The sequence below is a fragment of the Volvox carteri genome, assembly GCF_000143455.1.
Source record: "Volvox carteri f. nagariensis unplaced genomic scaffold VOLCAscaffold_85, whole genome shotgun sequence".
NCBI classification, from domain to species: Eukaryota; Viridiplantae; Chlorophyta; class Chlorophyceae; order Chlamydomonadales; family Volvocaceae; genus Volvox; species Volvox carteri.
Window position 1 is genome coordinate 228,015 of NW_003307628.1, and position 13,125 is coordinate 241,139.

The 13,125-nt window shown below is 53.9% G+C and overlaps 2 protein-coding genes across 2 annotated transcripts; one reads left to right on the forward strand and one right to left on the reverse strand.

The window, feature by feature from the left end:
• Positions 1-4,702: 4,702 nt before the first annotated feature.
• VOLCADRAFT_107959 (uncharacterized protein) lies at positions 4,703-6,540 on the forward strand. The gene is made up of 4 exons (XM_002958041.1): positions 4,703-5,004; positions 5,080-5,221; positions 5,315-5,419; positions 6,051-6,540. The coding sequence occupies exons 1-4, from the start codon at positions 4,839-4,841 to the stop codon at positions 6,217-6,219; spliced, it is 582 nt and encodes a 193-aa protein (XP_002958087.1). The 5' UTR covers positions 4,703-4,838; the 3' UTR covers positions 6,220-6,540.
• A 456-nt stretch (positions 6,541-6,996) lies between these two features.
• Positions 6,997-12,879, reverse strand: VOLCADRAFT_119843 (uncharacterized protein; the record flags this gene model as incomplete). Its single annotated transcript, XM_002958070.1, has 13 exons — positions 6,997-7,318; positions 7,556-7,620; positions 7,699-7,830; positions 8,104-8,215; positions 8,579-8,739; positions 9,223-9,549; positions 9,831-9,999; positions 10,396-10,524; positions 10,969-11,116; positions 11,486-11,732; positions 12,066-12,112; positions 12,523-12,657; positions 12,783-12,879. The coding sequence occupies 13 exons, from the start codon at positions 12,877-12,879 to the stop codon at positions 6,997-6,999; spliced, it is 2,091 nt and encodes a 696-aa protein (XP_002958116.1).
• Between the last annotated feature and the right edge of the window lie 246 nt (positions 12,880-13,125).

The window sequence follows — 13,125 nt, forward strand, 5'->3', positions numbered from 1 at the left end:
GTAGAAGTCGTTGTGAACCTTGAGGTACCGCACATATTGTCTGCATATTATGTGCAACAGGAAGAATAATCAGGTAAGTGAAGGGTCTTTCCATTGGCATTTCCAAAAATACCAAAGTTCCAAAGTTCTCGCCAAAATCGCTTTCTCATAGGTGTTGTTGTGAATTAGTCCTTATTTCGGTCAGACCTCTTGGTTGAAGAGCTTTGGACACCTGTGACGTACATTGCGATACGGTGTTGAGTTCCCTAGCTATGTCTGGCGGCGGGAAGCCACATTCTTGAATTGCTTGTGAGCAGCTCACAAGTTTATAGCACATATTTTGCAGTGTATATAGCTGAATTTTAGGGATTGAAAATGTCACAGAACTTGCCGTATTGCCAAAATAGTACACTCTCCCGACCAAGTACCGTAGTGCTACTTATAGTTCGTGATCGCTTTGTTCGGGGAGGGGTCAAAAAACTTTCTGAAATTTGTACGTGCTCTTTGAATTTCGGGGAAGGCCGGACCAGATTTTGCGGGCATGATACAAATTTCGGGGCCCCTTCCAAGGTTTCGGGGCTTTTCAAACTGCAGCTTCCAGTCAGTCTACCTCCACCGGGAACCCTTAGGCTCATGGTCTCTCACCATTTTCGCACGTTGGAAACGCCCTAGCAAATTCTGGACCGATCGTACAGCTCAGTACCAGTGGCAACGACCTAATAACCAACCGGCCGGGCCAATACAGTGTTTGGGATTTGTTGAAGAGGACGTCCAACAGGTCGAATGCCAGGCTGCGGCGTGAGCGCAAGCCTCGCCTCGCCGGCTGCCGTAGCATTGACCGCATTGCGCTCGCGCCTAGCAACCTCCTCGTGCTACATTCGCTCACGCTGGGCCTCGAAAACAGCATCATCAAGCCTAACTGGTACAAATCCAGCTCGGTCGCTCACCGGAGCGTTTGGTGCTAGCGGTTTCATCCCGCACATTGAAGCAGGGTTGCCTGTCTTGCACGTTTTCCAGCGTTGTTCATGTCCTACGTTTATGACTATATTTTATGTAAGAGCTGATTTACGCCTTGAAATCCTAGTTTTTGCGAAGTTTGATCGACCGGCTTCGGAGGGTACGATATTCCGGGGCTGCGGTCCCTTGGGATACCTTAGAATTTGTACGTGCTACATATTCGTGGTGCCTCCCGAATTATTGTAGCACGAACTATAAGTAGCACTACGGTAATTCAGATAAATTTGTGGGCGAAGTTGGCTTCCTAACATATTAACTTTCATATATCGCCCCGCTTTAAATTGCGGCTGAAAGCTATTTTAATTGAGCTATGGCGAGGTCCCCGTGCACGTGAGAGTCATGGAAAGGGGACCCCAAAAGGAACGGCGCAAGGCCTCACACGGGGAACGCAAACCCTCCCCGTCAAAATCGCAACAATTTGCATTTTTGTTTGGTACTTTTTCAGCAGCTCCAAAACGTTCTGATGCTGTAAAAGCTGCAAGCTTATTAGGTGTAATGATGAACGATGGTTCAAAAGTACTCCCCGAACCGTTCCTTCTCTGTAATCCGTACCCCGGTGCTGTCCTCCAGTATAAAGAAATGTTATTCAAGTATACTGGGCGGTAGTTGTGCTGTCATGTATAGCGGTATCAACAACTACTTGCCCGGAGCCCAGAAGCCATCGAAAACAAAACCTGCCCTTAAGAAGACAGAAATAGTAGCGAAGGCACAGAAAGAAACTGCGGAAAACGCCGCCACCAAAGAACATGTGCCCTTGCTCCACATGCAGCCTGATCAAGACGAAGGTCCCGTAGAAGAGTATTTCTATACTAATCGTATACATGGTGATGTGAATGCCGTGGGTGAGGAGGATGCATCATCAGGTGAGGGTTCGGACATTGATGACTCTCACGTGCACGGGGACCTCGCAATAGCTCGAGTAATTCTCTCTCAATAGACCAAGGAAATGATTTCAGATATATTTTGGGCGAAGATAGCTTTGAAAGCTATACAGTGGGCTCCAGACTCACAAAGAGTACAGCCAGCGGGCCAGCAGGCCGTGCACTGCACCTGGTACGATGAGGGCAAACAAGACTCCCACCCAGACCAGACAACGCAAGTCACCTAGACAGCCAAAAGCAAATCCAAGGGCAGGCTCAGAACCCGCAACCACAGGGGAATTTGCCATTAAACTCCACAATTGGCGAGAGTCCTCTTGCGTGGTTTGCGTGTTCCTGTTTGTCCTCTAAGCAGCAGGACATCGCCATTCGCCACGTAGGACTGTATGATAGCATGCACAGTCCTCTCGCAAGGTCTGTGCCCGAAAGCTTCAGCTATTTGCGCTTGCGTGTCATTCTCGTCGAAATAGAGGTGGCAAACACGTTCGCGCACTTGTTTGCTGTAGTAGTAACGGTTCAATACTTCTCCCATTGTGAGATCCGCTCTACAAACTGAGTATGCGCACGTACGTATTCGCGTATATAGAATATCATAATAGAAATTTTGCGTGTTCCTTGCCTTCAGAAATACGCAAGAGTGCACTTCGCCTCGCATCCCGCAATTTGTTATGCAAGCCGCCATAAATAACAACACGGTCTCACACGCACTGGTCAACCAACCTCAAAACATTACACCAGCGCACCGGAACAATTGAATCATGCAGTAAGGTCGTTGTAATGGCCACAAGCACTGGGCATTAGTGAAAGGGATTCTGAATCAGCAAAGACTGACCGTCACGTTCAACACGTCGTTCCATCCCTTTGTCGGCTCACAATGAATCCTCTAATAATCATTTGGCGGTGGAAAGAGGCCATTGTATGTCATCCGAGCTGGCGCACAGCATGCACACGTCCCCACGACCCAACACGGCACCACGCCCCGCACCAGGTTTTACGCCCTTGTACGGCATTCCGCCTGCCAGCCTGTCTGTGCAACACAGCGAATGGCGGACAGGCCAACCAAGCCATACCAGAGTTGCGTTGAAGACTGGGTTCCCAGGCTCTCAGAATCCCAGCCTCCCAGGCACACATGCTCTCAGAATCCCAGGCTGCCAGGTTCCCAATGTTGTGAACAGAAAGCATGTCATAAGGCCCCCATCCAGGGACAGCTGTTGCGAGCTGACCAGGAATGGAGTCAGGCCGCCGTCGATCCGGCAGATTCCGTTGGATGCCGGTAGTGGGTGCGGAACCTGAGCGATCTACTGAGAAGTTGACTAGGGTGACTGGATGAGGGTGCCCCGAAATACCGGGGAAGGCAGGGTTTCGCCGGGTAGCTGCCACGGGTGAAGATATGCCCCCCCCTGTCCCACACAGCGGATTCACCGCAGTGTGAAGTGTGCGGGATGATGACTGGGTATCACTGGACATCACCACCCTAACACACACTGCTACCACCCTTTAATCCAGACATGCACAGCGTCATTGTGCTCAGCCATGCACACGCCTCATCGACAAACTTCAGAGGTTTGTAAATGACCACGAGAACAGTCCCTCTAATAATACCGTCTCCAGTTCAGCGGGCCGCCACAGCGGGTTTCCTAGGCACGCTGCCGCACGCCACTGCTGAAGGCAGCGGCCAAACATGCATTCATGCCGCACTTAGCGGACTGAAGCTCGGCGACACTGGCCGATGCCGTCTCTGTCGTCCCCTTCTTGGCGATTCTTGGCTTAAACGTTCGTCCGATGCCAGTTTAACTCATATGGTTAGGTGCGTCCTCCCTCCTTGGGCATTCAACCTTCTGCTTGCTCCCGTTCTCGTTTGGGGCTGCAGAAGTACAGCAACGAGCACTCTGATAGGCTTGTACTGGCGTGATATCTGGTGGTTGGCGTACGACCTTCCGTACTTCTGTATTTGCCAATTCCGTTTCAGTTTGACGAGTAGCTAAAGCATACCGACGACCCGAGGTGAGGAACTCTTCCGTACTTTTCTGTATTAAGCTCAAAGGGTGTAACCGGCCCATTATTATCATCCTGGCCCTCACCTTCCCGGGTAGCGCTATGTCAAAGACCGACCCACCCTCAAACGAGCGAAAGGGTGTGAACAATAGGCCACCTCGCGCAGCATGGCCTAGTAAACCGCCATTTAAGGATGAAAGCACAGAACCTCACGACGCCCCACATTGATATTCAACTTCATGCCAAGCGGTTTGCATAGCAACTTCCGTCAAAAGCGGAGAAGAGGGTAGGAGCTTTCTTTGTGTGTGTGCCGCCAGTGTGTGCTGGCGAAACAAGCAAACCACGACCTCATAGCGAAAAGGCCGGGCATTGGCCTCCGCAGTCCGCAAAAACCTCTCTCCCCAAACGTGCCATAGGAGCTGGGACTGAAGGAACAGCTACGTCTTGACTCCCTGGCGTAATGGGGACGGGTACCTGAAAACCCAAGCGGCATGCGCTCATAGCTCATCAAAACTGCCGAACCAAGCGTTGAGCAATTCTAAGGCCGTTCCCGTAACCATCTCTCCTTCAGCCGTAACCAAGCAGTTGGCAGGACCTGGTACGTTAAGTATTGCTTCTCAAAATTCACCTGATCCATTTGCAATATGTTCAACTGTTCCTCAGCTACTTGCCATGTTGCCAAGTTGGTCAGATACTGCCAACTTGCCATTGTAAGCGATTTGGATCCAGCAGCAGAAGGCTACAACTGAAGTCGTTGTCATGTAATCGTTCTACCCTGCTATGGCTAGAACCTTGTACTGTTTGGATTAAGTTATCTTATTTACATACGTGCACAGATTTTGAAGCTTTCCCTGGCGTAAGCCCTTTGCGGTATTTGTCAAGCTGTCAAGCTGCATCGGGTTTAGCACGAGCTAATATCTTGCTCACTCGGCCACAGTGCATCTTAACAAGTATTAACCTATCTGTGACATGGCTCGTGAGGCTTTCGTGGACGACGTCCATAGCATGAAGGTCCTGTATCAGGAATACACCAAACGCAACGATATAGACGACGTGGCTGGTGTAGAGCAGGATATACGGGATGCCATGCATAAGTGCTCGATGAAAGAGGCGGACGTGCAGCAGACCATAAAAGGTACTGTTGCCTTGTCGCCGCTTGCGTTCCTTCATATATCACCGCACGGGCTGACATCGTTCTGTGCTGGAATAGACCTATCCAGGCAAGCTCGCGAGCTTGAGGAGGCGGCAACTTATCCGCACAGGGAGGGGTTTCATTTGCAACGCGTAGCGGCTCTGGAGCGTCAAATCGACAGTGCTAAGCGCATGATAGACGATATGGACATGGAGGCCAGATAAGTGATAATGGCGCTCCTTCGCGATACAGACTGGATGTTACACATAAAGGACTAACCACCTAACCGTTGCATGGACTCTTAACAACGCACGACTGCAGAACAGCAGTGCGAAGAGATCGACGTCCGGATGCGGGCCGCTATGGCTTCTGCGCGTGAGCTAGCAGCCGCGAGCAGCTCCGAGGCGGCCAACCTGATGTGAGTAACAAATCTCGTAAGCAGTGTGGTGACATTTTCCCTTCCCGGCGCGGAGGGTTTGCCAGTCATTCTTCCGTGTGTGGCCCTGCATCCTGCTATACTATCGAGTAAACTAATATAATCTTTGAAGATGTTTCAAACAGGCCGTGGATAGAGGCGAGTCAGCGAATAAAGCGAAGTGTAGCTGCCGTCAAGTGACGATTAAACTGCACTGTGTAATGCGCATGGCACAAACGAACACTGTTGCACTTGTTGACTGAGCCAGGCTATCTTTCTCTTTCTGTAAAGGGGGGCATGGGAACATCTTCTTAGTCAATTTGCATGCCGTGTTTGTATGCTATTAGCAGCTTCAGTAGCACCCGTCAGTAACCCAGCAGTAACCTGATCCATGTGACAGTAATGGGCGAGACGGTCAGTTCTGGCCGCTTGGGACCTCCTCGTCACCACCCGGGCATCCATATGCACGAGGGCTCAGTCATTCCTACCAATTAAACGTGCGCATATCAGCCGATCTTGTCCATCGTGAGCTAATGCAAACTGGTGAACTCAGCTCCCTACATCTCATCGTCGTATCGCAACTCCACTCTTATTTCCGGATTTCGCATAATCGTGCCCTTCTCTCTCCCTGCAGGAGCGAGCTGTCAATGTACAAGCACATTACTGGCGTGACGTGGTGGCCAGGAAAGTCCACCATCTCCGGCACCGTCTCCGACGCCAAGACCGGTGACATCCGTATGTTTGACTTTGACCAGGACATTGATAAAGTTGAGCTGGTGAACAAACTCTGGGAGCTCCTATGATCGCACGCCCGGCAAGCGACTGTGCGTTGTGTACAACACCGCACAGCCTCCTCTTTATTGTAGGGTTACTGACTGTATGGGGATTCTGAGTACTGCACACAAGCCGCATAAGCGGCCGGTATGTGCAATCATCTCCATAACCACAAGGCAAGGTTTATCTCCCTTGCGGTACTATTGTATCTGTGTAGACGTGATCAGGAGCCCAACTTTGCGCTTTGCAAGTGAATCGTCGTACATCAATCTTCGTGCAATTTGTTGATTGCGTCAGGCATACTGGTGTTGTAGATGGATAATACCTGATGCTTGTAATTTTGCTGGTCGATTAGAGCACGGGCTGTTGTGGATAATGTCAAAAAAGCCAAAGAAAGCCGGCCTGCAGGTCGATCATGTGGACGTTTTGCACACTACCCACGAGCTTTAAGAAGTTGGGTGCGTGCAGCAATGCTCCAACTGTACCGTCAACGCAGTTATAAGCACGCAGCTGCACATACAAACGAACAGACCGACCTATAAGCTGTCTACCCGGCTCGGTCTCTCCAAGACCTATAGAGGAGCCTCTAAACATGCTGCACACAATGCAGCAGCGCGAGTGCGCTTCTCAAGTGCACGTCCTGAGCGCACCGCACCTTGTCTGTCTAACATGTCCGTGCGGAGGCCTGCCAATTGTGTACATCCTTGTAACGGCCGCCGCAAAACAGCAGAGCATACACAGACAAGAACTGGGCTTAGCATGTTTGCCTGGACAGCCGCGCCTTCAGGCTCGTGTGAACCGCTCCCTCAATCAAGGTTGGTGTCCACAGGCCCTGGACGGGTCAGCACCCCTGGATCCACCGCTAGCGTCTCCATAAGGGTCTCAATGCGCGAGCCCCAAGGCAGCGTATCGCGGTTGAATTTGGGGATCTGCTTGAGGTATTTGAGTTTGCTGAGCGCGTTGCGTGCCTCCACTCGGTCGTCCAGCCAGCCACGAAGAATATTGCCGTCGGTGTCAGCATGCTCTACCCAGTCTTGGTGGCCTTTGCCCGCCAGCAGCACCACGTCCTCCGGCCCCGCAGTACCAATGGCCGCCCGAATGGCGCTGTAGCGGTCTTCCATGATGTACCTGGAGGGGGTACAAACCAAGACGTGTATTGACAAGTGTTGGCATCAAACTGGGGGCAGGTGGCTTCACGCTTTCACCAGTAAAGTCGCTTTGAACAGACAATGGGCAGTATAAAAGCCTGCCATATCACTGGCAACGCAGACCATGGCACGTGCGCTGGGAAACGGCCCCATTTGGTCCAATTCATAGCTTCGTGGGATGTTTACACCTTGGGGACATCCGTTAGGGAGAGCGTACCGTTTGTTGTCGCGCTGCGCTTTTTGGAGGTAGGGCTCAAACCACAGCGGCGTGCGGCCCTGGTCCTGGAAGGGGAAGTACGCGTATGCGGAGTAGCGGTTGATGATGTCATCCGGGAAGCCGGCCACAATGTCCGCCACCACCTTGGCAGGGTCCTCCAGTCGGGGGTTCTCGTTGGTTACGATGACGTAATCCGACTTAGCGTGGGCCACAGCGCCCATCTTCGGCCGAATAGACGGATCTTCATTGCCCGAGCAGCCGAAGACGGTAAAGATCTGCGGGTAAGCACAGGAGCATGCGTGTGCTCATGTTAACGAGACCGATAAAAAGAAAACTGCCGTGCTTCATGCGAGTCCTGGTAGTGGCCCGCAAACCTGGAGCAAGGAAAGCATGGCCTAAGTGCATTTTGCTGCTCAGAGGGTGTGCAACGTACAGGTACGGTCGACAGGTGCCACTGGTACCTAGAAGACCAAAACATGGTTACTGGTGCTGTTCCCAATCCTCCACGTCCTCGACAGGGTCTTACTGCATGGTCATCAAGTCCATACCTGCCGCGCCCCTCCTCGTCGCAGCGCGTCCAGCATAGAGGCGAGCGTTTCGGGGCTCTGAGCCGCGTCGACCACCACGCTAAATTCCTGTCCCTCATCAATGACCTCCGACCTGGCCAAGGGGTCATGAACGCGTGGGTTGACGTAACCAAGGGCAACGGGAAGTCCATGCTGGGGCATAAAGCAGCTGGCAGGAAAATGGGCGAGGAACCAAAACTAATTCCCGAAAGGATCTTCTACACCATAAACAGGCCATGCGTTCACAAGAACAACATTTCCCGCAGCCTCCGCCGAAGAAGACCTGTCTGCTGAAGAGCTTGCCGAAGGGATTGCCCCACATTCTAGTTCTCACTTTACAGCTCTGTAAGCAGGTGTTGAGCAAAGGTTTACAAGCCCTTCAGCAGGCTGCAAGTCCACGTGCATGAACTATAGGTGGAAAGGTATGACACCGAGACCGCGCCAACCATACACCTACCTGCCAGGAATCTCCACCGCCTCAATGCCGGCCACAATCGACTGAAGAGGTGCCTTAAGCGCGACACCAGTAGCCACTGCCGCCACCAGGTTGTACGCATTGTGGCGGCCAAGCAAGTTGGTGATGATTTGCAACCGGCCAGTCGGCGTCCGGATGATGACCTGTGGGAACGGGATTCCGGAAGTTACGAGGTTGGCGCTTTGCACCATACAAATTCGTGCGAAGGCGTACCACGCCACGTGCAAAGGCCAATATAATGCCACGCTTAATGCTTATGAGGGGCATCAGGAAATCATGCTGCGAGGCAAGAAAGCGCCGGAGAAAATGGTCCGCGCCCGGTTCAGGCGGCTGCTTCCATGCGAGGATAGTCACAGAGCGACGTAATAATGACACGTGTTCGCTTTCACGCGCAACAAAGCCGCGCTCCATACAAACCCTAAGTATTATACCAGGCATTTTTAGCTTAGCATTCTGCGTTGTTGGGCAAAAGAAAGCTTCCATATCTGCCAGGCTTCTCTTACCCCAGTATCCCCTGCGTCCATCCATCCCTACTCCTATTGCGCCCCGCGCGGCCGGTCCCCCATCTCCCTCTGTACACTGATCACAACCCCGCTTGTGCCTCTGCCATATCCCCACGACCCCACCTCCGTCTCCCAGATGTTGTTCTTGTAGCTCTCCACAAACACGTCCGCCCGGCTGTTCGACATGCCAAACGTGACGACCGGCACCGCGTTGTTCAGCCGCCGCAGTAGCTCCTCGGTGGCGGGATCGTCCGCATTGATCACCAACACCTGCATCTCTGGCTGCGTCAGCTTTCGTTCCAGGGTAATCATGGCCAGCTCTGCCGCCGCTCGGACCTCGTCCGCCCGGTCCTCTGGCTGCTCGCTGGCCGGCACCCCCATGTGGACCGACAAGCCAGTCACCACCGCCACGTTCAAGTCCACATAGTCAAACGTCCCGAGGGCCAGGCTCTGTAGAACGCGCCAAGGCAGGCGCAGTAGTTTTATGGAAGGGGCGCACAGGGGAGGTGCTTATGCAGGAGCCGTATGGTGAATGATAGAGAGAACGCTGGAGTTGCCGTGTGGCCCGTGTTATGCTGATGAGTGCAGTGTTGGATGCGAGGAGACGCAGAGGCACAAAGCAAGCCCGCGTATAGCAGAAACGCAGGGAGGGGTAGTTTGCAGGTTTGCGCTGCCAGTGCGACGCTACAAAGCACAAACCCCAGCAGACGCCCGCCTTACGCATGTCATACCTTCGTCCCCATCTCCATGACCGCTACTCCAGCTGCCCGGTCGCGCATGCCCGCCAGGAGCTTTTGCGAGTTTAGCCCGGGTAACGTTTGCTTGTAGTGCTGCTCATATTTCCCTGCGGTGCAAAGCCTCGATATTAGCACTGCGAGATGCGGTACAAACACGCCACGGCTACCAGCGGCAAGGTGGAGGCTGGCAATTGCAGGCGTATGCATCCTATACTTGCCGTATGGTAAGGCGTGAGCTCGTAAGACACGTGCAAGCACATCTTCGCAGGGCACACCGCATCCGCATCCTGCACGACGTACCCGATTCCGAGGCCGCATCCTCCTCGGGACAGTACCCACACTGTAAGAATCTGCAAAGCTCCATTCGTGACCCCAGAGTTTCCTATACCGTGTGTTCGCAGCCGAATGATCTCCCCCACGCCAACTCTGCCAAGTCACACTTCCTCCCTCAGCCCATGGCTGCTGGGCGCGTAACATCGCAGCGGAATCCACCGCTCCTTTTCTAGCATTGTACACGGGATAGCTGCGCCCATCCCAGCACCATCCCTCAACCCCCTACTGAAAAGGACCAAACTCGTGTCTCTGGCGCTTGCCTGCGTAGGGTATGAGCTTGAACGGCACGGATGACTCCCGCTCCGCCGATGGGTCCTCTTCCATGGGCTCCCACAAGTAACCGTCCTCATCCAACCTGCGGTTCGCCGTCACCATGTAAGTATGCCGGCATGCCCACAAGCAAACCAAAACCCTCCACGCAGTCCGCGCCTTGCGGTGCCGCATGACGCCGTTCCCAGCTCCCAGCCCACAATTCTGCGCCGGAAGCGCTCCGACCAATTTAGAATGCATGCCCAGGACACACATTTCAGCATCAGCAACACGCTCATTTCCACCAGTCCCTACCCACGCGCCTCTGCAGAGTTACCACTACCAAGCCCACACACTGTGGGTTTTGTAGGCCTGGCTGGGAGCCCGTTGCGGGGAACTGAAGGATACACAACACGAATCAAGACGGAATTTGTGCAAATTCACCTGCCGAAGTACAGCCACCTTCGGAGGAGGTCAGTCCACTGCAACCCGTGCCGCCTATGCTACATGATCGTCCGCTTTACATAACCCCCACTGCGCACAAACGCACCGGTCCTCGGCGATGGCATGTTCGATTGTGGACACAAGGCCTACAGTCTGGCCCAGCTCCTCCAACAGCCCCCGGATCAGCCAGGCGGTTGTCGTCTTGCCCAGCAGGCCCATCACGCCAATGGTCACCATGTTCGCTGAAGGGAGATCTGGTGGCCGGCAAGCGACATTGGAAGGCGCAGAGCAGTAGAACGCAAGAATGACTCACAGCCGCATCCGCGGAAGATAATCATGGCAACCAAAGTTTCCGTGTGATGGTGTGGTGATGGCAACTTTTCCTAAAGTCCGTTACAATTGCGTCGACCTTGTCGCTGGCTGCAAGGCGTTCGTCCGAACTCAAGTTTAACAGCCCCAGCGTACATTCGAGACACCTAATGCTCCGGCTCCGGCTCTTAAACACAACCCCACGACCGCAAAAGCCACGTCGCAGGGGTCCAGGCAAGGAGCTCGCAGCCTACACGCGGATAGTGCCGCTCCAAAAAGCCCGCCCATGCCCCGGGGATGCCACGCGCACATACCGTAGAACGCCGCTGCTAGCCGTGCGCCCATGGCTAGGGAGTCCTCCACCCGAATCAGAGGCACCTCGTCGGGCAGGATCCCCGCGAGCCCCACGGGGTCGGGCGCCGGGTCCAAGCCCGGATCTTCCGCCTTGACCCGGGGGGCGACAATGACCGTCGCCCCTTGCTCCACGGCAACCGAGATCGCGTCCAAGTCGTCATCGGGGATTAGTCCAGGGTGAAGCACAAATATGTCGCCCGGAACAACCTGAGCATGCCGAAAGTGGGGAGCGGAAAGAAGCCCGGACAGGATGTCAGGAGCTTCTCTGGCATCGCCTGCCAAAATGCAGACCTGTGGCGATGTCATGCTGATGAAAGGGAGCTGCATCCTTGCAGACTATTCCATTCAGTGATTACGTAGGTAAAGAGCGGTACATCATGGAAAAAGAGGTGCACGTTCACCTCCAGCTGTGTTACGGTTTTCCTCTGGTTTTCCAAAGACGGACAAGTAAGTAATGGGAGGTATCTCTCATTGTTTGCGGTCGCAAGGTCACCTATATCCGCTGTAGGACAGAGGACCAAGGACGCGCATACCTCTTACCAAGTGCGGGTTGCTCTGCAGGCCAGTGACCAAGACATCAGGATAGCCTGCCGGGGCACAGGACCGCGGATTTGTGAGTAGCTTTGTTCGGCCAGACGGTACTGAAGGAGAGCCCAGGCCCAAACCCACCTTGCCGGCCTATCTGCAGCCCAGGCAGACATCGACTTCATTTGACGTTGAATTTTGCGTAATATGGAGGAGCTGCAAACCTCGCGTAAACGATTCTAAACTACCACCCCGCACGGCATTTCCGCAGACCAGTAGGGCATACAGGGCCTTATCGCTCAGGTGTCTCACACGCCTTAGCCGCAGGCTAATACACCCCGCTGAAGTGCCCGTGCAAGCGCAGTTCGCATGTAGGGAGGACCGTCCACGCGGGGCCGACGACTAGGTCTTTTACAGGTCAGCGCAGCTAGCGCGTTGGCACAGACAGTACCCAAGCTGGGACACAACTCACTCGAGGCAAGCCAGAGCGCCGCGTCCATCACTGCTGCCTCGCCAAAGAGGTCCGACGCGCGATAGACCCGATTTGGCGGTTCGGGGTACGATGTGGACGGCTCACCGACGTCGTCTGCCGCTGCCCCGTCACGGTCTGCAAATGCAAATTTGTGCGTACCGGGGTACAAATGTGGAACGGCAATCGAGCATTGCAATACACGAAGGCTCGCGATTGTTGAGGCGGCGCCTGCAGCAACGAAAGGTGCAGTAGCCCCGCACCTGCTTCTGCAGCTTCCTCTAGCACGCCTTCATCTTCCGGATCATCAGATTCTTCATCCTCCTCAAATTCATCCTCGTCTGGTGCCGTAATACCCATAAGTTTTCTGGACATTGGGTCCAACTGCTCCACGAATTCTCCGTCCTCCTCCTCGTCCAATTCATAATCCTCGTCTTCTTCCAGGAAATACTCATCGTCTGGTACATCCGGTGTTGGTTCCGCTGGCCGCCCTCGACGAACCGCTTGCGCGACCGCGAGGCGGTGGCGTGGCGGCCCTCGCGGTTCTGAGCATGCTAATCGTACCGGGCCATTTGGATTATAAATATGGTGCACGACTGGTAAACA

Bases quoted from the DNA above. Each gene is read 5' to 3' on its own strand.
- VOLCADRAFT_107959 (XM_002958041.1), top strand. From the start codon at position 4,839: ATGGCTCGTGAGGCTTTCGTGGACGACGTCCATAGCATGAAGGTCCTG. The intron at 5,005-5,079 runs GTACTGTTGCCT...GTGCTGGAATAG, and splicing joins CGTGCAGCAGACCATAAAAG to ACCTATCCAGGCAAGCTCGC. The intron at 5,420-6,050 runs GTGAGTAACAAA...CTCTCCCTGCAG, and splicing joins TCCGAGGCGGCCAACCTGAT to GAGCGAGCTGTCAATGTACA.